This window comes from Bos indicus, chromosome 2, assembly GCF_029378745.1.
Source record: "Bos indicus isolate NIAB-ARS_2022 breed Sahiwal x Tharparkar chromosome 2, NIAB-ARS_B.indTharparkar_mat_pri_1.0, whole genome shotgun sequence".
In the NCBI taxonomy this organism is placed as follows: Eukaryota; Metazoa; Chordata; class Mammalia; order Artiodactyla; family Bovidae; genus Bos; species Bos indicus.
Window position 1 is genome coordinate 66,914,441 of NC_091761.1, and position 25,944 is coordinate 66,940,384.

Consider the following 25,944-nt stretch of genomic DNA (forward strand, 5'->3'; position numbering starts at 1 on the left):
GGCTCCCGGCTGCTCCACCTGGCGCGCTGAGCTCTGCGCGGGGAGCCCCCGGGGGCTGGCGGGGGGCGCAGACTGCGGTAGAAGGCGAGCCGGGCTCCTCCGGGACTGCGAGACAACGCTCCAGCACTGTCAGGTGCCGCTCTCCAGCCGCTCGCCGCTCCGCTAACTTGTCACTTGGTGGTGTCCGCTCTCCAGGGCTGTCTACGCTTTGGGGTGGTGGGGTGGTGGTGGGGGGCGGGGGGAGTGGGGAGTTAGAGGGTCTGCGGTGGCCGAAGGAGGGATCCTGCGAGGGGGAGCTTGCCTGGTGCCGCTCCTCTTCCCCTCCCCATCGCTCCCCTCCCCCCACCCCGTCGCTGCCGCTTTGCCTTCCGCCAATTCGGAGAGCATCGGGAGCCTGTGACATGCAATCCCTGCCAACGGTCCCCGAGTCTGAAGTGCCCGCGAGGAAGTGAGCGCCAACACGGGCCGCGGGCGATGACAGCCATGAAGCAGGAGCAACAGCCCACCCCAGGGGCCAGGGCGAGCCAGGCGCAGCCGGCGGACCAGGTGAGAGTTGGCAGCTGCGGCCAGGCCCTCCCAGGAAGGGAGACTCCAACCCGCGCTTCCCCCGCCCCTCCTCCAGGGCTCAGCTCCCACGCCTCCTTCTCCCCACCCACCCCCGCCCCAGTTCCAGGCTCTCCTCAGCTCATCCATGGACTCTGCACGAAGTTAGAGCCTCCGAGTGCGCTCCGGGGCCGGGCGAGAGGATGCGCAAGGTGGAGAGCCGCGGGGAAGGGGGCAGAGAGGTAAAGGAGGGGTGGCCTGGGCAACCCCTCGGGCCGGCCCCCGACGGAGGGGAGGTGGCCGGGGCCAAGAAATGGGGACCTCTTGGCTCCTATTGAAGCACGTTGGAGGAATTGCTGCTCTCTTGGAGGCTTCCACTTGCTGGGTTCGAACCCTGTTTTCACGTAGCTGAGACCAAAGCTTACCGGAGTAGGCAGATGACCTTTAGGCCATCAGAGTACTTCCTTTCCTTTCTGTTTTCCTTTGAGGAGACCGGGACGGGGGTGGGGGTGAGGGACGCAAAATGGGGGAAGAGGGTGTACCACGCATCTGTTGTCTGCTTGGAACCGAGCTTGGAGCAAAAAGGCATGATTAGGTGGAACTGGGAAGATAGTGGCTTTAGTGATTTGTTGAGTCCAGATGTGTTGTTTCTGCAGAAATGAGGGGGTGCGCTGTGCTGGCTGAGGGTAATTTTAGTCCGTTTTCTGTCTTTCCTCTCTGGTCACCCCGTTTTGTTTCGGTCTTTAGGAATCTGTAACATAACCATACGGTGAATCTCCATCTCGTCTCTGTCCCTGGGTTGGGGTGACTCGTGAGTTCGGTGTCGTCTTTTCCCAAAGTTGGAGGGTCGGGAGCGCCGAGGTGCCCTGGCCGAGAGGAGGGAGGCTGTCACGTTTACTCATTTAGAGAGTCTGAACCAAGAGGGTTGTACTTAGGTCTGCGGATAACCACGGAGCTGGAGGATGGAGGCGCCGGGGTCCAGAGGTGGTCTCTCTGCCCCGAGCGCACTATTGAAGGCCTCTCAAAGCATTTCTGGCGGAGACACTTCTAGCTCATTGCTAGAAGTGGATGAAGGGGGTGCAAACAGCGAGGCTACAGGAGGGCTCAGCTCTTCGCATATTTTAAGCATTGAGGAGTTAGTGAAGGGGAGCTGTCCGCTCAGAGTGGTGGGAGGCAGAGGGGGCGACTCTAGGGCTGCCGTTATTAATGTTCTAGTCCTGGCTGTCGCTCCTGGCTAGTGGCCTCTCTTTCGCCCTTCCCACCCTTCTCATTTTGCTCACATATGTTTCACATAGGTGGTGAGGATTACTCAGACTTAAAGCCCCCTCCCTTTACTGAGATGGATGTTGCAGTTTTTATAAAGCACTTGTTTTCTTAAACCATTCTTTTTGCTCCTTACCCTGAGAAAAGTATGAAAATATTAAAACATGTATATAACCTGTCCTTTCTCCTTGTATCTCTTTTCCCTGCTCCCTCCAGCACACATCACAAGGTAGCAACGGGTTATCTGATTATAAAAATAATTTCAGGAGAGGAGCATGGATTTAACATCCTCTTTCAGGCTGACAGCTCTTAAATTTCATTAATAAGCCACTGAGCCTCTCTACTGCACTTGGAATGATACTACCAATAAGAATGATTAGTCAGGTGAGAGTTTCCACATGAAATCTTTACTCACTAACCTGTGACACCAGCTGGTTACTTGAGGCTCTGCAAACAGTTCAGTGATGGTGGAGGTGGGGAGGAAGAAGCAGAGGATACAGAAGCTGAAAATGTTTATGTAAATAGTGGACAAGCTGTATATCCACAGCAAAGCCTTTTTTCAGAACTAATCTGGTACTTAAAATTCACATGAAGACAGAGACTCAAGCTTGAATCTGTTGTTAGTGTGCATTTTTGCTTATGCCACTTCAAATAGTCAGGGAGTGGCCATTTGTAGAACTCTTGTTTTAATTGAGTTTTTTTTAAGTGCCTTTCTGAGCACTGATGTGATTTTACAATGTCAATGGTATGCATATTACACTTGAGCTAAAATGAAAGAGATTGATTTCTCAAGGGAAAGGAAAGGAAGACTGAAATATACATGGCAGCATCCCACTGGGAGTTTTCCAGGCAATCCCAGAATATACCTATGTGTAGTCTATTCTTTGTCTAAAGCTTGACATACAAAATGGTGAGCAGATGATGTGGACAATTGCTGTGATGGCTTAAACTATTTCTTTTAAGAGTCTAGGTTTTTTATTAATAGTATTAGTCATTGTGATTTAATTCTGCAGTTGTTAGGTAACTCTCATGTGGCCCCAGATACAATACCTCCATATAGACAAGATCGATTGTTCAAGTTTCTGTGATATTTCTGGAAAAAAAAAAAAAAAAGATTCACAAAATTAAAAATGTAGCTTTATGAAATCCTACTTAATGATTTAATAGGAGGCGTGTTCCAGTAAGTCACTTGCTAGGTGTTGATTTTGAGTGATTTAAGCTTTTGAATATTGCCAGAAAGGTCTTTTGCTTTTTGTGGTAGTGATTATTATGAAACCTCAAAGATGCCTTGTCCAGAGGCCATCAAATACCCATTTCTACGAACAGCATCATGGAAGACCAGAGTCTTTCTTCTCCGTGAGATGGTTATGAACCACATAATTTAATTGTTGTTGTGGCCTTTTAGAGAGTTCGGCGTCCCTATTTCACCTTATCTACTACTGTCTTCTAGCGTAGGGTGCCATGACCAGAGGTAGCCCCTCCTCTGGGAGCAGATGCAACAAGAGTAACAGGGACTGCATATTTTTATTACTGTTCTGAATCATTGGAGATATTTTCATCATCTCAGTAGTCTTGCCTTTAAAGCTTCATTGATTAAATAAATGTTTACAACAGTTACTTCTGTTGTTTTTATAACACTCCACATTTACAAAATGTCTAAAAATAAATGCTTAGCTGTGGGTAGAAGCAGTCATTCCCACTTAACGTAATCAATATCCATTTTACATCAGGGAATACATAATCTTGAGTGGCTAGTTGTAACTTATTATTAGATTTGGAAATCACTTCCTGTGTGCTTGCCATGTGCTGAGTACTGTCCTCTGGGTTGATAAGGTAACACTCACTGAATGCATTTTCCTACTTGATCCTCAAAGCTGACAATTTTTAAGTTAGGTCTTGTTATTATTCCTAGTGTAGGGATGAGAACAGAGAATTCTCTCAAGTAACTAAACAACTTGATCAACCTTGTCTTCATAAGTGGTACAGATGAGACATAGTCCTAGTCTATGGCAGTTAAAAAAATAAGCTCTTTTAACTCTAAAGCTCCATCTTCTAACCTTTACACAATTACAGTTCAACACCCTTCTACTGGCATAATGCAGAAGAATTGCAAATATTACATATGCATGTGTATAAATTTACCTTGAATATAAAATAGGTAAAGATTTTGTTTAACTCTTCAACTGTAAATGTAAATAATAAATCTTGAAATTAAAAAATTAGGTTAGTATCTCTTAAAATAATATAAAACCAGATATATCCTGATAGGTACATAGGAACTTAAAAAAAATATTTCTATCATTTGCCCTTGGTAGTGGTAAGACTTTCGAGGCTTCTTAAACATACCTTTTTATAGTTAGACCTGGTTTAGAATTTGCTCAAGTTGCCACCAGGTGGCACCCTTCTGCTGAGTCCAATGGGTAAAAATATTTCCTAAAATGTTTGATAGGTCTCTCAGCTCCAAAAAACCAAACCCAACAACAAAAAAGCAAACAAACAAACAAAAAAATTAAACAAGAAAAAAAACGATAACCTTATTTCCTGAAGTATGACTAAAAAGTGTATTTTTATAAACAACTGTTTGGCTGCAGAGGCATTAGTTATGCATAAAAAATCAACAACAACAGTAAAACTCATTCTAGTAGAAATCCACTCTCTTACTCTCTTACATAACAGCCTATTAATGAAATAGTTCATGAACAAAATTGGGGTTAAATAGATAATACGTAAAATGCCTTTTGTAAAATATTAGGGTACTTTTGACTTTTAGGTGATATTAACCTAAAGTTTTCACAAAGAAATTAGGATCCAGTATTTTTACTTCCACTTTGGTCAACAAACCTGATTAAAAATTTCAAATGAATACTTAATGAATTCATAAAAAAGTTATTCTTCCCTAATACATAAACATGTCATAATTTAGTTTATATTGTTTTTAACACAGAACGTCAAAGAAAGCTTTTAGAAATCATGTTAAGAAACTTTAACAGAAAATGTATTACTTCTCAACATTCAATATAAAATACATAGTATCTTATTGGTGGAAGAATTCTGTATCATTTGGTTATAAAAGACATTTGATACAGGTGCTATGTAGAAGTTTTTATAACTTGTTGTTCAGTCACCAAGTTATATCTGACTCTTTGTGACCCCATGGACTGCAGCATGCCAGGCCTCTCTATCTCTCACCATCTCCCGGAGTTTGCCCAAGTTCATGTCCATTGAATCAATGATGCCATCCATAACTTAGGAGATATATACATCCTAAAGTGAAAGAAAGAAAGTGAAGTTGCTCAGTCGTGTCCGACTCTTTGCGACCCCATGGACACCAGGCTCTTCTGTCCATGGGATTTTCTAGGCAAGAGTACTGGAGTGGGTTGCCATTTCCTTCTCCAGGGAATCTTCCTGACCCAGGGATCGAACCCAGGTCTCCCACATTGTAGACAGAAGCTTTACCATCTGATCCACCAGGGAAGTCCTATCATCCCTTAATTTCTTATTACATATATTATATATATATGTCTTACTGCAAATATGTACAACATTTTATCTGCTGAGTTTAGAACACACCACAAAACGTTCCTTGCTTATAAGCTTCTGATCTCTCTGTTTATTTGAAAGACTGAGCATATTGCACATTTAAGAAAGATTAAAGTATATAAAAACAAGTTAAATAAAATTGTATTATTAAATATTAATGCTGCATTATCTTATGAAGAGCGTTATATTGGAAACAAAACACTAGAACCAATTTCTCCAAGTCTAAGTAAAATTAAAATTATTTTCAAACTTTGGTTTCTTGGACCATTTATGATTATATTATGTTTTAGACTTTTAGTACTTATAGACACATTTTAAATTTATTTATAGGGTATCATGTAGCATGCATGGCATGCTGAGTTCCTTCAGCTGTGTCCAACTCTTTGTGACCCTGTGGACTGACTATAGCCCTCAGGCTCCTCTGTCCATGGGATTCTCCAGGCAAGAATACTGGAGTGGGTTGCCATGTGCTCCTCCAGGGGACCTTCCCAACCCAGGGATTGAACCTAAATCTTGTATCTCCTCCATTGTGGGCTGGTTCTTTACCATTAGCACTGCTACAAAGCTAGGATGCTGCAACTAGGACTGTGAGTTTTTGTGCCATCAACCGGAGTATTTATTTACCACTATCTATATATTATGCACTGGAAAGCTCAGATTCAAATTCATATCTCAGCTCTGATAGTCATTGCTGTGTTTTGGGTAGCAAGATAAGTCATTTTCTGTATTTCATCTGTGAATGGAGGTGGCTATAGATCCTATACCTGATTGTTGTAAGGACTGAATGAAATAATAAGTAAAAGCTTTTGAAAAATGCTTATCTCATACAAAGTGCTTTCATTACATGTATAGTTTGGGAACAGGAACCCAGAGAGGAAGAAACTTAGAGGATCACTGAGTCATGTACAGCTGCTATATCATTTTAGTATTTTCCAGAATATTGCATTAATTAGTACACATATGTATGTGATTACATATGAGTTTTCACATGCATAAAAATATTTTAATGATGTAGTAAATATTACTGAGTTAGGCATTGAGTTGGCAGAAATGCAGACTTTACAATATTTCATAACATCCTTATTTCCACTCAATGAAAACTCACTTCTCTACCAAAATTGAAAAAGACACATGTACCCAAATTTTCATTGCAGCTCTGTTAACAATACCTAGGACATGGAAGCAACCTATATGTCTATTGACAGATGAATGGATAAAGAAGCTATGGTACATATATACAATGGAATATTACTCAGCCATAAAAAGGAACACATTTGAGTCAGTCCTAATGAGGTGGATGAACCTAGAGCCTATTATACAGAGTGAAGTAAGTCAGAAAGAGAAAAGCAATTATTGTATATTAGTGTATATATATAGAATCTAGAAAGAGGGTACTGATGAACCTATTTGCAAGGCAGCAGTGGAGACACAGACATTGAGAACAGACTTATGAACATGGCTTGGGTGGGGTGGGCTGTATAGAGTTACATGGAAACATACATTACCATATGTATAATAGATAGCCAAAGGGAATGTGCTGTATGAATCAGGAAACTCAAACAGGACTCAGTAATAACCTAGAGGAGTGGGATGGGGAGGGAGGTAGAAGGTATGTTCAATTGGGAGGGGACATGGGTAAACCTATGGCTGATTCATGTTGATGTTTGGTAGAAACCAATGCAATACTATAAGGCAGTTATCCTTCAAATAAGATTAAACAAACAAAAATTAAAAAAGCCTCACTTCTTTACTGTCCTACTCTATAAGAGGCCATGCTAAAAGTAAACATTGGTTAAGTCTCACTGCTGCTGCTGCTGCTGCTGCTAAGTCGCTTCAGTCGTGTCTGACTCTGCGCGACCCCGTAGATGGCAGCCCACCAGGCTCCTCCATCCCTGGGATTCCCCAGGCAAGAACACTGGAGTGGATTGCCATTTCCTTCTCCAAGGAATTAGCTGCTGAACATGCATATTGTTTGCAATGTACTTATATTGGTAATAAGCATGGAGAAGGAGAAAAGAGGGGTGTGGCTTACAGAAATATCTCAGGAGATGAGATTTTAGTTTTGGAACAGGAAAATGTGCATCGCAAGTGGAGTCCCCTGAGGAGCCCAGGGTGGGTGTGGCTACTATCATTGGGAGTGAGACTAAGTAACCCAGTATTGGGCTCAGATAATTTGAAATATTTTTACACACACTTTTTTTTTTTTTTTAACAGCTATTCCATTGCAATATTTAAATATACACAACATTTTTGATGTCTGACTGTTAAAGTTACCTCCATGTATTTTCATGCTTTTTGAGTGACTCTGTGGGTTCTAATCAAGTTAATATCTTACTGAAACATTTTAATGGGGATAAGTACTAAAATATGTGTCAACCAGGAAAGGGTGGAGCTCTCCCTACTTGAAGACCTCTAAAAGCTCCAAAAGAGCAAAAATAAATAGTGGAGGAAACATAAACTTCTTCATAAACACATCTTCATATAAAGTTAGAAATACTTCAGTGAAAAGTGTATGCTGCCTCTCCTTGAGAAGTCATATAGTTCAGTACTGATTATTTCCAGCTCAGTCTTGTGTTAAAACTTGTACTTGACCTGGTCTACAAGCTTTTTGGCAATAGCCAACCTCTGTTTACTTTTCTCCATCTAGACAACACATGTTTTCCAAGGCTTTTAAAATGTGTGCCTACCATTCCCCTACCTGGTAGATATTCTTTTTTTTTTTTTTTTGATATTCTTATGATTTATTATGTATTCACTAAAAAAAGGCTTGTCATTTCCAGGATAAGAGAGGAAGCTGGGGAGTAGGCTCAGTGGGGAGAATGGGACATTTAAGAGAGACTTCATCTATTATTCATTCATTTTCCTTAAACTGCCCTAAATTCCTAAGGTTTCAGACATACTTGTATGTTATGGTAAATATAACACCCAGCCGCCAGACCAAATGCAGAAAACTGGCTTCTATCTGAAGCTGATAGAAAAAACATTTTATTTCAAACTGTAATTGATGTTAACAGCACTCTTGGTAATGTCTTCTACATAATAGAAAATTATTTTCATTTTCTTTTCAAGTTTGTTCATCCCATGGTTTATTTCAGAATTGTTAAAGCATTAATAATTTTTAAACCAATTTGCAGATAATGTGCTTTTTCCCACTAACCAGAACAGCATCTTCTGCAATATATTTTGGAATTGCCAAATGATTCTCAGATTAATTATATTTTGGAGAAGAAGGTGACATTATGTAGGGTTGAAAACAGAGTCCAACAATTTCAGACTGAATCTTTCTTTTGCTATTTGCTGTGCAATGTAGAGCAAATGATTTAACCCCTCTGAAACCTGTTCTTCTCTTTAAAGGAAGAGGATGGGGAGAAAGCGGCAAGGATTAGTGACAATCCATGTGAAGAGGCTTGTTTAACTTCTGTCCCAGGGTAAAACTTAGGGCATATTGGGTTGGCCAGAAAGTTTGTTCAGGTTTTCTGGTAACAGCTTATGGAAAAGCCTAAATGAACTTTGCTGGTCAACTCCATATTTTTATTCTTATTGTCACTATGTGTCTAAATTATCTGAGAAGATTATTGTGTTTTTTTGCAAGGGTAATTTTGTATTTACATTAATGAAAATACTAAACTTGATGAAAGTGAAAGAGGAGAGTGAAAAAGTTGGCTTAAAGCTCATCATTCAGAAAACGAAGATCATGGCATCTGGTCCCATCACTTCATGGGAAATAGATGGGGAAACAGTGGAAACAGTGTCAGACTTTATTTTTTTGGGCTCCAAAATCACTGCAGATGATGACTGTAGCCATGAAATTAAAAGACGCTTACTCCTTGGAAGGAAAGTTATGTCCAACCTAGATAGCATATTGAAAAGCAGAGACATCACTTTGCCAACAAAGGTCCGTCTAGTCAAGGCTATGGTTTTTCCTGTGGTCATGTATGGATATGAGAGTTGGACTGTGAAGAAGGCTGAGCGCCGAAGAATTGATGCTTTTGAACTGTGGTGTTGGAGAAGACTCTTGAGAGTCCCTTGGACTGCAAGGAGATCCAACCAGTCCATTCTGAAGGAGATCGGCCCTGGGATTTCTTTGGAAGCAATGATGCTAAAGCTGAAACTCCAGTCCTTTGGCCACCTCATGCGAAGAGTTGACTCATTGGAAAAGACTCTGATGCTGGGAGGGATTGAGGGCAGGAGGACGACAGAGGATGAGATGGCTGGATAGCATCACTGACTCGATGGATGTGAGTCTGAGTGAACTCCGGGAGTTGGTGATGGACAGGGAGGCCTAGCGTGCTGCAATTCATGGGGTCGCAAAGAGTCGGACATGACTGAGCAACTGAACTGAACTGAACTGAAGCATATGTGTGTGTGTGTGTGTGTGTGTGTACATTACCATGGGCTTCCCAGGTGGCTCATGGGTAAAGAATCCACCTGCAATGCAGGAGGTGTGGATTTGATTCCTAGGTAGGGAAGATCGCCTGGAAGAGGGAATGGCAACCTATTCCATTGCCTGGAGAATCCCATGGACAGAAGAGCTTGGTGGGCTCTGTTCCATAGGGTCGTACACACACTCACACAAATGATCTTAATATGCTAAGTAATTACAGTTGATTTATTATAAGGCATTCAGTAAAAATTTATAACAACCTGACTGATTTGTACTATTTTCAGCTGCTAAACTGTTTAGGATCTTCTTTGAAGTGATCATGGTTTAATATTCTCTTTCCAGAAGTTTGGTTTCCAGAAATGACTGAATTTCCTTAGAAATTCTTTGCATGTGGGAACTGATGATATGTTGAGTTGAAATTTAAGAAAAGTGCATAATCAAAACTGACTTCAGATCTGGGAGAGCCAAATCAAGTCATCTATATATTCTCCAGCCAAGTTGTATGTTATCTGACTTGAATATTATTGTAATTTATCATACTTATCGATTTTTCTCAGGTCAGTGCAAAAACCTATGTGTCAGGTTACAAGACAGCAAATGAAGAAAAGTGAGGAAACAAGCCATTTTTATTATCTTTATCCCCAACCCCCTTTTAAGATCTAAATACAGATTCGATTTTTTTCTTCTGTATGAAAGTCTCTGCTCTGAAAACCTAAATATGACAAATCTGAGGTATATTTTTGAGAACCTGAATAGAAAGCTCTCCTGCAATTTATTTTCAAATAATGGGCCAGAGAGACCACTCAAAGTTGCATTAATAAGGCTTATACAAGGTAGAAACAGGCCTTTTCTGTTATTGATATGTGATTTTAGTTTTTGCAAGAGTAATGGAGTAAGTGAAAATTCTGGTACTCATGATTCCATTAATCACATCTCACCTCCAGGAAAAGTTTTAATATGTGTTAATGAATGCAAGACATGGATTTTTTTTTTTCATTTCACATATTTTGAAACAAATGCTAGAACTTTCTTTTTTTTTTTTTTTAACAAAACAACCCTTTAAATCAGTGTTTTATGAACTTGCATAATGATTCTTCTCACTTAGACACAGAATACAGGATTAGGAATCAAGATACCTTTGGAATAGAGGTCAAAACTATCTTTTCACAAAGAAAAATCTGAAATTCATGAAGAATGTCTCAAATATAGAAATAGGTCATTTGTTTGGCTATGTTGCCATGTAATTTACATTTCCTGGGATTTATGAATTTATGAATAGATTTTCTATCTACTCCATTAGCTTTTAGAGATTTTAAGGGAAAAGACTATGCATTTCACTGTTTTGTTTCCTCTTAGAATACTATAAAGAGTGTTTTTAAGATATAAAGAAAGCATATTTTGAAGGTATCTTCATAAAGTTGTTCCTTTTCCCTGATCCTATGAATTAAGTGGTTTTCATTTCTTGACAAGTCATGTTGGCAGTGATAGATAGGTGTGAATTGAACCTGGAGCTGAAATGAAGAGACTCACCCTCATATGATTATTGCAAATGGGATTTACCCAACATTAGTGCCAGAGTGGCATTATGGGTGGTTTCTTTTGCATCTGTCACTCCTTACAAATGTCTGTTTGCACACAGAATCAGAGCTTGTTATGTTACAGGATGGTCCCTTTGATTTCCTGTGTTTCCCTTTGCATCTGTGCCGTCTCTAAATCCAAATCCAGTTTTTTCTGCCTTTCTGTATTTCTGAGATCCAGTTTCTTTCCAAGACTAATTCCTTGAGTCTAGACAACTGCAATGTCCATAGTGACCTTGCTTTTCCAGATTCTTCCATCAAATAGCCATAAAGTCATCGATGATAACATTTTGAGAAACTCTCCTTGTCTTTGTTTTCAAATCAGGAGACAGTCAATGTAGAGGTGAGTGTCCTGTTTCAGATCACACCATTGGTTAGAATCGGAAGCAATACTTGATTTGGGGTCTTTCACTTATGTGCATTTTTCATGTGTCATGCCACCAGAGTCAGCTATTGATATAGAGTCTCTGGTGATTTTTTGGTGGCACAGACACCTTCCTTAGCATTTGACATCAGAGTAAAATTTTTTTTAAAATTAGTGTTCTTAAAGGCTTTGAATCTGTAGGTAAAACTCTTTGATATTTCTTGGTTTCTCCATTGTGATGTGCTGGTTCTAGGCCAGTGGTCTTTAGACTCTTGGCACCTGGCCACAAAACCATGGAACCATATAAGCATCTTCTCCAACTAGCTGTGGCAAGAGAGCACCCCAATGCCATAAAGCCATCATGAAAATAAGCTGTGAGGTGCACTGTTCCAAGGAAATGATAGCAACTCTCACCATACGTGAAGACATGGGCATTCTTAGACCTCTCCTCTTCTCCTCAGCATAAAAGGGGACCCATTGATCTTTACACTCAGCACTTGAAATTGCAATTCAATGATGAATAGACAAGTGATTGGATGAGTCCCTTCTTGTGAATGGAGGGATGCACCCAGGTGCTCTAGAAAGCATCAAGGTGAATTTTAGAGCTTTCTCTGGAAGTTAGTAGAAATAACAGGCTTCTGATTTGCTGGAGTTCTTGGAAAACAGAACCATTTCTAGAGGATGTAGTAATTTTGTCAGTGTCCCACGTTTTAGTACTAGATCAGAGGAACTTTTATATGCTAAATATATAGGAAGCAGTTTTGACATGTGAACTACTTTGAACCAGTTTGACAAGTAGTTTTGTGTGAACATTTACACAAAATTCTTGTTAGTGGAAAGAACAATGGCTTTCTATTCATTTGATGATGTCATGCATGCTTATCTTTGTGACCCCATGACTATAGCCCACCAGGCTCCTCTGTCCATGGGATTCTCCAGGCAGGAAAACTACAGCAGGTTGCCATTTCCTCCTCCAGGGGATCTTCCCAACCCAGGGATAGAACCCACACCTCTCCTGCATTAGCAGGTGGGTTCTTTACCACAGAGCCATCTGGGAAGTTACAACCTCAGTTTAAACTCTACTAACTAGTTTGAGCAAGTTACCTAGTCTCTTTCTGAATTTAATATTTCATCTGAAATGGTATGATGCTTACCTTGCTGAATTGTTCTGAAGATTAGCAATGAGATAGGTTTATTAATCAGGGGATGATGAAAATGACTGTGCTTGTATTGTTGTTAATGTATATTGGGTACTGGAGAAGACTCTTGAGAGTTCCTTGGACAGCAAGGAGATCAAACCAGTCCATCCTAAAGGAAGTCAGCTCTGAATATTCATTGGAAGGATGGGTGCTGAAGCTCCAATACTTTGGCCACCTGATGTGAAAAGCCAACTCTTTGGAAAAGATCCTGATGCTGGAAAAGATTGAGGGCAGGAGGAGAAGGGGGTGACAGAGGATGAGATGGTTGGATGGCATCATCGACTCAATGGACATGACTGAGAGTAAACTCCGGGAGACAGAGGAGGACAGGGAAGCCTGGTGTGCTGCAGTTTATGGTGTCACAAAGAGTTGGACATGACTGAGTGTTGAACAACTACAACTACCAGAGAAAGGCAAAGGGATGGGGCGTCAGGCTTCCGATGGACTGGAGGCTCTGGCTTCATCTTTTTTCTCTGTTACTTTGACTAAACTTCAGAGCACATTTAATATTGAGACTTTTTTTTTTTGACATGGAGACTATATGGGTTCAACTTGGCTCCAAAGCAAAGATGGATTAGGTGTTGGTTAGTAAAATATCCATTTATTTTTAGATTCTTTATAAATGCAGAAAAATCAACAATGTTTGCATTCTGAAGGTGGAGAACTGAGTATGGATTTGCCTTTCCTGATTTTTTCCCCTCCATTCCATGGTTAAAAATCCTACTCATACTTATGATACATTCTACATTTGGAATGCTGTTTCATTCCTATTCAGAGCTGAGAGCTGTAATGGCGAATCTAAAAAAACTAATATAGAATCACAGATGGTGCAAATATTTGAAAATAGGTAAATACAATCTAGGATTAGCTGTTTGGGCTCAGAAATGTCAGCTTCGTATTGCTTATTGGTCACACAAGACAGTTTTAGCTAAGGGGAAATCCAGGACAAAAGCATCATGGTATAAAATTTCTGGTTTGGAGCTATGCAGTATAACAAGCCCATGATTATTACATAAACTCCAGAATGAGTCTCTATGTAGCTAGAAAAGGTGTTTTAGACAGGTCACAAAGTACCAAGAGGTTATATATATGATAAAAATTAAGTAAATATAATAGCATGGAACTGCTATCATTAATATCTGCTAAATTACATTTAAAGCCAATTTTTGAGGAGAAAATATCCATTCTTATAGAAATGCTGCAGTTTCACAGTACATGACCTGAGCATGGGAACTACTAGATTGCCAGCATAAAATCTGTAGATGGTAGTTATTAGTAGTAAGTGCTGTGTGTCCCTATTTCTGACTGAGAGTTTTAAGCAATATAATTTGTTTTTCTTTCACTTTTTTCCCCTATTACAGATAAGATTCTTTTAAAAGTTTCTTAGAATTAACTATGGTGATTGTGTTACCTGATTAACTGACAAGACAACTGAGAATGATATAGGCTAACTTGTTAAAGGTTGTAACCACTGATGAATTTAGAAACCAGAGTAGTTTAGTAATTAGAGGTCCTGTCTTCCAGTTTGGGAGTTGGTAGGTGACTCACTCAATCATGGGATCATAGAAGCCATGTCTGGTTGTCTGTGTTGTTGTCAGATGAAGTAAAAGAGGGTGAGAATTAATGGGAAGGTTCCAGCTGGTTTAGGTTTTTTTCTTTTACTTAAAAATTTTTTTTCTAGGCAGTAAGTTTAATAAGATTAAATCTATTATATATTGATCCTATCTGGAAGCATCAAGGAGCAGGTGGACATGAGTGTAATGGTTGGGTGAAACCTCGATTTTCTGCTATTTTTTATTTCTCAGATGAAGTGACAGAGAATGGAAAGATAGATTGTAGATTGTATACGATCTGTAAAGCAGCACTGATCCCTATCAAGTAAGAAATCCTGGCTTCTCATATAAGTGTATAGGGAACATATGTCAAGGATTTAACTTATTAATAAAGAAACCATCAAGATGGGAAAGCTGGTTTGAAAAACATGTGAGGAAGAGACTTGAAATAAATGACGTACAAAATCTGCAAACTTAGATCCAAAACTGGTTAATATTCAAAAGGGCATTTAAATTATAACCTTGGTGGTTATCTTTTATAGCAGACAGAATTTTTTTGCCACTTACCTATCTTCTACAAGTAACATCTAATAATTACTTTGGATCCATGTTGAGAGTAAATTTTAAGTCTAAGAAAGATACATTCTCCTAGAGTTGTATAATCCTTATGTGGGTTGATTAGAAATGCCGTGGTCTAACACTATAAAGATGGACACATTTCCAAATTCTCTAAAATCTTAACATCCCCAACCTCACAAAAATGATGCAGTCCAGGTCTACAGTTGATGTTTCAACCAACTTCTTAAGCAATTTTATGATAGCTTTTTACAAGCCCTTTGGAGCTTGAATGTCAGACCTGATTCATCAACAGCAAAGTTCTGGAATGCAGCCAGTCATCCAGTGCTGTTTGTCAGGTTGTCCCAACAGATTGGTCCAGGTGTTTTTGAAGGATGGGAGAGAACAGTTTGATAATTTCAAATAGCTCTCTGTGGAGAAGGTTAAGTATTTAATAGAATAATTGCACACAGGGAGGTGAAAAGCCATTCTTGAGGATTTAGCGAAATAAAGTTCAGATCAAGATCCAAGAGACATGTGTCCAATCCCTGGGTTTGGAAGATCCCCTGGAAGAAGAAACTAGCAACCCACTCAAGTATTCTTGCCTGGGAAATCCCATGGACAGAGGGATCTGGTGGGCTACAGTCCATAGGGTCATGAGAGTCGGACACGACTGAGTGACTAAACAACAAACCAACAAACAAGTTGCATAATAGTAGTGGTTCTTAGAAAATGGCTGCTTTCAGAGCTGCCCTTTGGAGGTGAGGGATACCATAAGCACTTCCACAGTCTGATTTAAGATGTATCCTAAGTTTTCCTTCTCTTGGCACTCACTTTCCTGACTGCAAGTCCAGGGGTAGCTCATCTCATCGTCTGCAGATATCTGACTGAATTCCACCATGAGTCCCTTTGGCCTTTTAACTTTAAGACTGAGTAGACGGTGGTCATGATATATGTCTAACTGCATTGATTTGAAATTCCATGGTAACTTGGTATGCTCTTCCTTGAGAACTGATATTTGGGCCAAGAGGAAATGAGGCCTTTATGAAAGTGAAGCAGTAGGGGTGGGAGAAAATAAACATAGATATGGGATTGAGAATCTCAGGAGGGGATGATCCCCTGCACATGGGGCCAGACACTTCCCTTAACTAACCCTCAATTTTCTTATCTGAGTGAAAAAAAAAAAAAAAAAGATTTAAATTTAGATGAGTATTTTTGTATTATGTACAAAATATGTATGAGTATATTTGTATTATGTATCATCTGCATATCTCAGGTTATTGTTATTTCTCCCATCAGTCTTGATTCCAGCCTGAATCTGTGCTTCATCCAGCCTGGCATTTTTCATGATGTACTCTGCATAGAAGTTAAATAAGCAAGGTGACACTATACATCCTGAACATACTCCTTTCCCAGTCTGGAACCAGTCTGTTCCATGTCTGGTTCTAACTGTTGCTTCCTGACCTGCATGCAGGTTTCTCAGGAGGCAGGTAAGGTGGTCTGATATTCCCATCTCTTTAAGAATTTTCCACAGTTTGTTGTGATCCACAAAGACTTTAGCATAGTCAATGAAGCAGAAGTAGATGCTTTTCTGAAACTCTCTTGCTTTTTCTGTGATCCAACATATATTGGCAATTTGAACTCTGGTTCCTCTGCCTTTTCTAAATCCAGCTTGAACATCTGGAAGTTCTCAGTTCACTGAGAAGCCTAGCTTGGAGAGTTTTGAACATTACTTTGCTAGTGTGTGAAATGAGTGCAATTGTGTGGTAGCATTTTTTGGCATTGCCTATTTTTGGGATTGGAATGAAAACTGACCTTTTCCAGTCCTGTGGGCACTGCTGAGTTTTCCAAATTTGCTGGCATATTGAGCGCAGCATTTTCACAGCATCATCTTTTAGAATTTGAAATAGCTCAGTTGAAATTCCATCACCTCCACTAGCTTTGTCTGTAGTGATGTTTCCTAAGGCCCACTTGACTTTCCACTCCAGGATGTTTAGCTCTAGGTGAGTGATCACACCATCGTGGTTATCTGGGTCATTAAGATCTCTTTTGTATAGTTCTTCTGTGTATTCTTGCCACCTCTTCTTAATATCTTCTGCTTCTATTAGGTCCATACCATTTCTGTCCTTTATTGTGCCCTTCTTTATATGAAATGTTCCCTTGGTGTCTCTAATTTTGGTTTCTATTTCCTTCTCCAAGAGATCTCTAGTCTTTCCCATTCTATTGTTTTCCTCTGTTTCTTTGTATTGTTCACTTAGGAAGTCTTTCTTATCTCTCCTTGTTATTCTTTGGAACTCTGCATTAAAATGGGTATATCTTTCTTTTTCTCCTTTGTCCTTTGCTTCTCCTCTTTTCTCAGCTATTTGTAAGGCTCCCTCCTACAATCATTTTGCCTTTTTGAATTTCTTTTTTTGGGGGATGGTCTTGATCACAGCCTCCTATACAGTGTTATGAACCCCCATCCATAGTGCTTCAGGCACTATGTCTGTCACATCTAATCCCTTGAATCTATTTGTCACTTCTCCTTTATAATTGGTAAGGAATTTGTTTTAGGTCATACCTGAATGGCCTAGTGGTTTTCCCTACTTTCTTCAATGTAAGTTTGAATTTGGCAATAAGAAGTTGATGATATAACAAAGTTACAAAGTAAATTTAGAATTATAAAAGGAAAATAGTTTTAGTAATAAAATTATTGGCATTTTTATTATCACTGACAGAGGGTAAAGTTTTGAATACTATTCATAAATGCCATGCAGTGGTCAAGTGCCTATTCTCATTTTATCCTCACCATAACTCTATGTGATAGGTATTACTTTTATTCCAGTTTTGCGTATGAGAAGCTACGGTTTGGAGGGTGAAGAGATTTCCAAGGTAGCACAGCTAGTAATTAGGGAAGCTATCTTTTGGTCACATACAATCATATATATTATAATAAGTGTCAGGTGTTTCCTTTATCAAAATGAGGCCATAATTTGCTGTGTGTGGTTGATCAGTACATCATATTTGATTTTTTTACACAGAAAATAGTAGTACTAGTAATTTTACTGGAAGTTAACGGTAATAATCCCCTTTAGAACTCTGCAAGTTTGTACCATCATCCTTATGTTAAAAATGGGGAAATTGTGAGATCGAGTGGTAAAGTAGTTAGACTAGGGCCACATACCATAATTCTATGTCATAGATACTACTTTTATTCTAGTTTTGCAAATGAGAAGCTGCAGTTTGGAGGATTAGAAGATTTCCAAGAACCAGAGTGGCAGAACAGAAATCTGAATCCTCACCATCTGCCTCTGGAGCCCTTGCTCTTGAGTCCTCTACTACACAGTTCCTGAAGTGTTTAGTGCATACCTATTGTGTGTGAGGCAATGTGATAAGAGCATGGCTTCCATCTTCTGTATGTCCATGACAAATGAAGTTTACTTTGAAATTATTAACCATGAGTAACTTCATGTTTACTCAAATATTTTAAGAAAAATGTTTCTCCCATGTCCAAATGTGTTCTTCAGTTTGTGTAACATATGAAACCAGCTTTAAAATTAGACATAGCTAATTTTAGTGTCTTTCACATGGTATCTTATGTCTACTTTTTTATTAGTGAAAAATGATGAGAACTAAAGGATATAGGGTGTGTCTGTAAACTTCATCATGTAGAAGAACTTAAGATTGCCTTGCCAGTGTCTCACAATAACCTTGAGCGACACATGGGCTTCACTATTTTAATGAATGAAAAGGTGAATGCTTTCACCCTAGTTATTCAGCAACCTAAGTGTCAGATCTAAGCCTGATTTTGCAACATTCTCATGTAATTTTATTTAGTTCAATGACCAATATTAACTGAATCTTTTTATATTTCCTGACTTTAAATACAACAATCTTCATTAATTTCTGAATAACATAATCAGGTGGTTCAAACATCAAAATTGGTATACATAGAGTGAGAAATCTCCCTCCTGCAGTTATTCCCCAGCTACTGAGTTTCTAATTCTATTATTTTCTAAATAGATAATCACTATTAATGTTTACATTTTTTTCTGTTCTTTGTTCTGGAGACATTTGTTGTATGTAAAACCTACTCAGTTTCTTTAGCTACCTCCCTTTCTATATAAATGTTAGCATATGTCGATTTAAAATGTGTGATATTTTAATTGTTTTGATAAATATCTGGATATTATTAAAATAGGCTAACAGTTGACTTCTTTGACACATATGTTGATTTAAAATGTGTGATATTTTAATTGTTTTGATAAATATCTGGATATTATTAAAATAGGCTAACAGTTGACTTCTTTGACACATTTACTCTTTTATTCATTATGAATTAGAGCTCTTTGTGTCCACTAAACCCATAGCCAGTTTTGGTGCCTGTGTGTGCCTGTGCACTTGTATGCATGTGGAAGAACTGTGCTCTTGGGACATTGCCTGAATATAGTACATTCCCACTAAACACCTGAGAAATTGTCTAGTGGAGCACACAGTAGCATAAACTCTAAAGGCAAATAGCCAGTATGCTTTTCTAATCAGCCACACATAGTAAGTCATTTACTATCACTTAGATCACTTGTGAGAGTGTTAGTCTCTCAGTCACGTCTGACTCTTTTGTGGCCTGCCAGCCTCCTCTGTCCCCGGAATTCTCCAGGCAAGAATACTGGAGTGGGTTGCCACGCCCTCCTCCAGGAGATCTTCCCAACCCAGGAATTGAACCTGAGTATCCTGTATTACAGGCAAATTCTTTACTGTCTGAACCACCAGAGAAGTTTAATATTATTTAAATATTTAATAAATCATTTAACCTCAATTTAATAAAAGAAAGCAATTGATGGTTATTAGGATGTGTTTGACTGTATGTGACCAAAAAAATATTTTCTCTACTTACTAGCTGTAATACTTTGGGAATCTTAACCTTTCTGAACCTCAGCTTCTCATTTGTAAAACTGGAATTAAGGTATGCAATTTGTTGACATTTACTTCACTGCTGTGTACATCTATGTATATATATATATTTAGCTTTATAACCTTGGTCTGTATATGTTAATTAGATTATTCTAATGGATTAAAAAGAGAATAGCATCCTTCCCATCTCAAGCATTAGACTTAGGAATAAGTGCCAACTGTTGCATATTCTAAAACTTTGCAGGGAATTTTTGAGCACTTCCCAGTGGATAGATAAAAAGGAAAGGGACATCTACTGTCATTTATTAAAGACAGATTTATACTCAATAAGTTACTTAGGGTAAGGAAATAAGACAAACTTTAGAAATTTTAATATAGCATTTTAAAAGTACCATGAGTTTTCTGTAACAATAAGAAAGATTTTATATCACTAGATGAATGAATGGTGTTGTGAAGCATAAAGTCTGCTTGTAGACAGGACCCAACACTGTGAAAATATCATTTCCTGTAATTTTATTACGTGGTATGGAGACTTTCAGTATGTGATGATGAATATATGTCATGCTTGCATTTTTGTGTATCCTGGGGGGTTTAAACTAATTTGTAAAATGGGAAGCATCTCTTTAAGAGTATACTATACTTGATTTTCATTAAAATGCTAAAATTATTTGCTTAGCCTAAAAATGCTGTATGTTGTTCTCAGCCACTGTTGACTTATTCTCCTAGTGAAGAAGAAAGAATAACCATAGTTTAGGGAGAGATGGAAGACCTTGTCCTTTGCAGAATCTTTTTTTTTTTTTCAATTACTAAAATAAATGATAAATTCTTATGTCCCTACAACCTTATATAGTGAAGTAGGTGAGAACCATTTCAAACCCACAAAATCTATTCAGTCAAAACATTCCCCTCTGTTCCACCAAGTAGTATTGAAAATTATTAACAAAAACACGAGGAAGAAAAATAGCAGTGATGAAATATTTTATTGATCCATTAAGGACGACCAGGTCTCCAAGGCTGTAGTCACTTTCACAAGGGGATGTTTTAGTTAAACTATTCTTAACAACAGGGAAAGAAAAGTTTTAAAAATTTCTTTTAAAATTCCATATAGGTTACAGAGCTTTTTAAAATCAAATAACTCCTTTTCTCAAAAAATTTTAAAGAAAAATCAATTTTTTACAATGCACTTCCTGAATTATGGTAGAGCATACTTGGTGGCAGGTAATCTTTAAACATTAGGTGAAAACATTTCATTTCTAATGGTTCTGGGAAGTCAGGCCACTAAATGGGAAGCAGTTATTAGAATCTGAAACAGGCAGTAATCCTTGATGTCCTGCTTGGGATATTAGGAGAAAGTGGGTACGGTTTAAGAGGTACATTGATGGAAATAGAGGTTTTATAATTCATTTTTCTTGATCTCTAAATAACCTAATCAGAAAACATATATGAAGCAATACCAGAAGAATTCCTGATTTCATACGAAGTGAATGAATATGACTTAAAATAAATCTTAATGTGTTAACTACTACATTTTTATACACAAAGACTGGGTAGCAGTATCATTTGATTTTATCATGAGGAATCAACCCTGTTGTGCATTTTAATTCAGCATCTCTTAAGTTAGTCTTTTGCTTTTCCAAATTAACCTGGAAATCTTAGGTCAGAATATTAGAGTGGGTAGCCTTTCCCTTTTTAAAAAATTTGGAGGCTAATTACAATATTGTAGTGGTTTTTGCCATATATTGACATGAAGCAGCCATGGGTGTACATGTGTTCCCCATCCTGAACCCCGCCTTCACCTCCCTTCCCATCCCATCCCTCAGGGTTATCCCAGTGCACCATCCCTGAGCACCCTGTCTTATGCATTGAACCTGGACTGGTGATTTGTTTCACATATGATAATACATATGTTTCAGTGCTATTCTCTCAAATCATCCCACCCTCGCCTTCTCCCACAGAGTCCAAAAGACTTCTTTACATCTGTGTCTCTTTTGCTGTCTCACATATAGGGTCATCATTACCATCTTTCTAAATTCCATATATATGCGTTAGTATACTGTAGATTGGTGTTTTTCTTTCTGACTTACTTCACTCTGTGTAACAGGCTCCAGTTTCATCCACCTCATTAGAAGTGACTTAAATGTGTTCTTTTTTAATGGCTGAGTAATATTCCATTATGTATATGTACCACACTTTCTTATCCATTCATCTTCCAAGAGACATCTAGGTTGCTTCCATGTCCTGGCTATTGTAAACAGTGCTGCGATGAACATTGGGGTACACATGTCTCTTTCAATTCTGATTTCCTTGGTGTGTATCCAGCAGTGGGATTGCTGGGTTATATGGCAGTTCTATTTCCAGTTTTTTGAGAAATCTCCACACTGTTCGCCATAGTGGCTGTACTAGTTTGCATTCCCACCAACAGTGTAAGCGGGTTCCCTTTTCTCCACACCCTCCCCAGCATTTATTGTTTGTAGACTTTTTGATAGCAGACATTCTGACAGGTGTGAGATGGTACCTCATTGTGGTTTTGATCTGCATTTCTCTGATAATGAGTGATGTTGAGCATCTTTTCATGTGTTTTTTAGCCATCTGTATGTCTTCTTTGGAGAAATGTCTGTTTAGTTCTTTGTCCCATTTTTTGATTGGGTCGCTTATTTTTCTGGAATTGAGCTGCACGAGCTGCTTGCATATTTTTGAGATTAATTCTTTGTCAGTTGCTTCATTTGCTATTATTTTCTCCCATTCTGAAGGCAGTCTTTTCACCTTGCTTATAGTTTCCTTCATTGTGCAAAAGCTTTTAAGTTTAATTAGGTCCCATTTGTTTATTTTTACTTTTATTTCCATTACTCATAGAGGATCCTGCTGTGATTTATGTCAGAGAGTGTTTTGCCAATGTTTTCGTCTAGTAGTTTTATAGTTTCTGGTCTTACATTTAGATCTTTAATCCATTTTGAGTTTACTTTTGTGTATGGTGTTAGAAAGTGTTCTAGTTTCATTCTCTTACAAGTGGTTGACCAGTTTTCCCAGCACCACTTGTTAAAGAGATTGTCTTTTCTCCATTGTATATTCTTGCCTCCTTTGTCAAAGATAAGGTGTCCTTAGGTGTGTTGATTTATCTCTGGGCTCTCTATTTTGTTCCATTGATCTATATTTCTGTCTTTGTGCCACTACCATACTGTCTTGATGACTGTAGCTTTGTAGTATAGTCTGAAGTCAGGCAGGTTGATTCCTCCATTTCCATTCTTCTTTCTTGAGATTGCTTTGGCTATTAGAGTTTTTTTTGTATTTCCATACAAATTGTGAGCTTATTTTTTCTAGTTCTCTGAAAAATACTGTTGGTAGTTTGATAGGGATTGCATTGAATCTATAGATTGCTTTGAGTTGTATACTTATTTTCACTATATTGATTCTTCCGATCCATGAACATCTATTTCTCCATCTATTTGTGTCCTCTTTGATTTCTTTCATCAGTGTTTTATAGTTTTCTATATATAGGTCTTTTGTTTCTTTAAGTAGATATATTCCTAAGTATTTTATTCTTTTCATTGCAGTGGTGAATGGAATTGTTTCTTTAGTTTCTCTTTCTGTTTTCTCATTGTTAGTGTATAGGAATGCAAGGGGTTTCTGTATGTTAATTTTATATACTGCAACTTTACTATATTCATTGTTTAGCTCTAGTAATTTTCTGGTGGAGTCTTTAGGGTTTTCTATGTAGAGGATTATGTCATCTGCAAACAGTGAGAGTTTTACTTCTTTTCCAATCTGGATTTCTTTTATTTCTTTTTTTCTCTGATTACTGTGGCTAAAACTTCCAAAACCATGTTGAATAGTAGTGGTGAGAGTGGGCATTGTTCTCTTATTCCTGACTTTAGGGGACTTTGTTTCAATTTTTTACCATTGAGGATAATGTTTGCTGTGGGTTTATCATATATGGCTTTTATTATGTTGAGGTATGTTCCTTCTATACCTGCTTTCTGGAGGGTTTTTATCATAAATGGATGTTGGATTTTGTCAAAGGCTTTCTCTGCATCTATTGAGATAACCATATAGTTTTTATCTTTCAATTTGTTAATGTGGTGTATCACATTGATTTACAGATATTGAAGAATCTATGCATCCCTGGGATAAAGCCCACTTGGTCATGATGTATGATTTTTTTAATATATTGTTGGATTCTGTTTGCTAGAATTTTGTTAAGGATTTTTGCATCTATGTTCATCAGTGATATTGGCCTGTAGTTTTCTTTTTTTGTGGCATCTTTGTCTGGTTTTAATATTAGGGTGATAGCCTTTCTCTTCTCCAGGGGATCTTCCCATCCCAGGGATTGAACCCAGGTCTTCTGAATTGCAGGTGGATTCTTTACCAGGTGAGCCACAAGGGGAGCCCAATTTTAGATCAGATAATATAAATACAGTGAGACAGAGCAGTGTATCAGGATTCTCTTGATCCCAGGATATTGGTGTGTTAGGTGACACACCAAACCCTCTGTTTGCCTAACAACCAATAGAGTCTCAGGACATACCTCATGGATGAATTTTAAGTGTTACTTCTGGCAAAATCTAACTTTATCATCCTATCAATAGAAATTCATGTGTATATATACATCTAGACAACCAGGATTATGCTCAAAAAAAGCTATTCTGAATGGGGAAGTTTCTGCCTATTCTTTCAGTGCATGCGTGCGTGCTCAGTTGTGTCTGACTCTTTGCCACCATGGATTCTAGCCTACCAGGTTCCTCTGTCCATGGAATTTTCCAGACAAGAATACTGGAGTGGGTTGTTGTTTTCTCCTCCAGAAGGTCTTCTTGACCCTCATCACCTGTGTCTCCTGCATTGATAGATATATTCTTTACCACTGAGCTGCATGGGAATTAAGTGTTTACTTTGGAAGCACTGAGGGTAACCTCAGACATTCTTCCTTAAAATAACTTACCTCCCTGCTTCTGCTTTTTTTCTTTTTTTCCTTCCTTCTTTTCATTCTTTTTAAACTAAAGAGACAGGAAGTAATACAGAAGTAAATAAAAGTCTATCACTTTATGGCAACCCACTCCAGTATTCTTGCCTGGAGAATCCCATGGACAGAGGAGCCAGGCAAGCTACAGTCTATGGGATCTCAAGAGTCAGACACAACTGAGTGACCAAAGACACACAGCACACAATGTAGTTCTATGTAGAGAATGTCACTATAGTTGTGAGTGTATGTGTGTGCAGGTACAGATAAATAATGGAAACATCTCACCTTTGTTTTGATTTGTGAATACAGAACCCTTCAATGCCATATTCTAACATGAAACTGCTTTACATCAAGACCTTTGAGGCACATCTGTTCTTTTTATCTTGGACCCTGAAAAATAATTTTTGGATAAGCATTTTGTTTCAAGATACTTGAAATGAGCAACAGTAATTTCTTTAAGTCACAAAGGAAAGTCTGGTGAATTATGGTGCTAACCTGGTAGCTGCCTCAGGCCAGACAACTAACAGGGAGGGACCACAGCCCAACTCATCAGCAGAGAAAAAGTTTAAAGCTTTACTGAGCATATACTGAGAATACACAGAAGAGCTATACCAAAAAGATCCTCCTGACCCAGATAACCACGATGGTGTGATCACTCACCTAGAGCCAGACATCTTGGAATGTGAAGTCAAGTGGGCCTTAGGAAGCATGACTACGAACAAAGCTAGTGGAGGTGATTGAATTCCAGTTTAGCTATTTCAAATGCTAAAAGATGATGCTGCGGTAGTGCTGCATTCAATATGCCAGCAAATTTGGAAACCTCAGCAGTAGTCACAGGACTGGAAAAGGTCAGTTTTCATCCCAATCCCAAAGAAAGGCAATGCCAAAGAATGTTCAAACTACCACAGAGTTTCATTCATCTCACATGCTAGTAAAGTAATGCTCAAAATTCTCCAAGCCAGGGTTCAACAGTACATGAACTGTGAACTTCCATATGTTCAGACTGGATTTAGAAAAGGCAGAAGAACCAGAGTTCAATTTGCCAACATACATTGGATCATTGAAAAAGCAAGAGAGTCCAGAAAAACATCTACTTCTGCTGTATTGACTATGCCAAAGCCT

At 38.6% G+C, this 25,944-nt stretch overlaps 1 protein-coding gene across 2 annotated transcripts in view; it reads left to right on the forward strand.

Annotated features, from left to right (window-relative positions):
• Positions 1-242: 242 nt before the first annotated feature.
• DPP10 (dipeptidyl peptidase like 10) overlaps positions 243-25,944 on the forward strand; it is an 800,949-nt gene continuing 775,247 nt past the window's right edge. The window contains exon 1 of one of the 2 annotated variants that reach the window (XM_070768724.1): positions 243-546. In XM_070768724.1, coding sequence (XP_070624825.1) covers positions 475-546 — 72 coding nt within the window. In that variant the 5' untranslated portion in view covers positions 243-474. Of the gene's footprint in view, positions 547-684; positions 786-25,944 lie in introns of those variants that run through there. The other variant, XM_070768732.1, reaches the window with a different exon arrangement.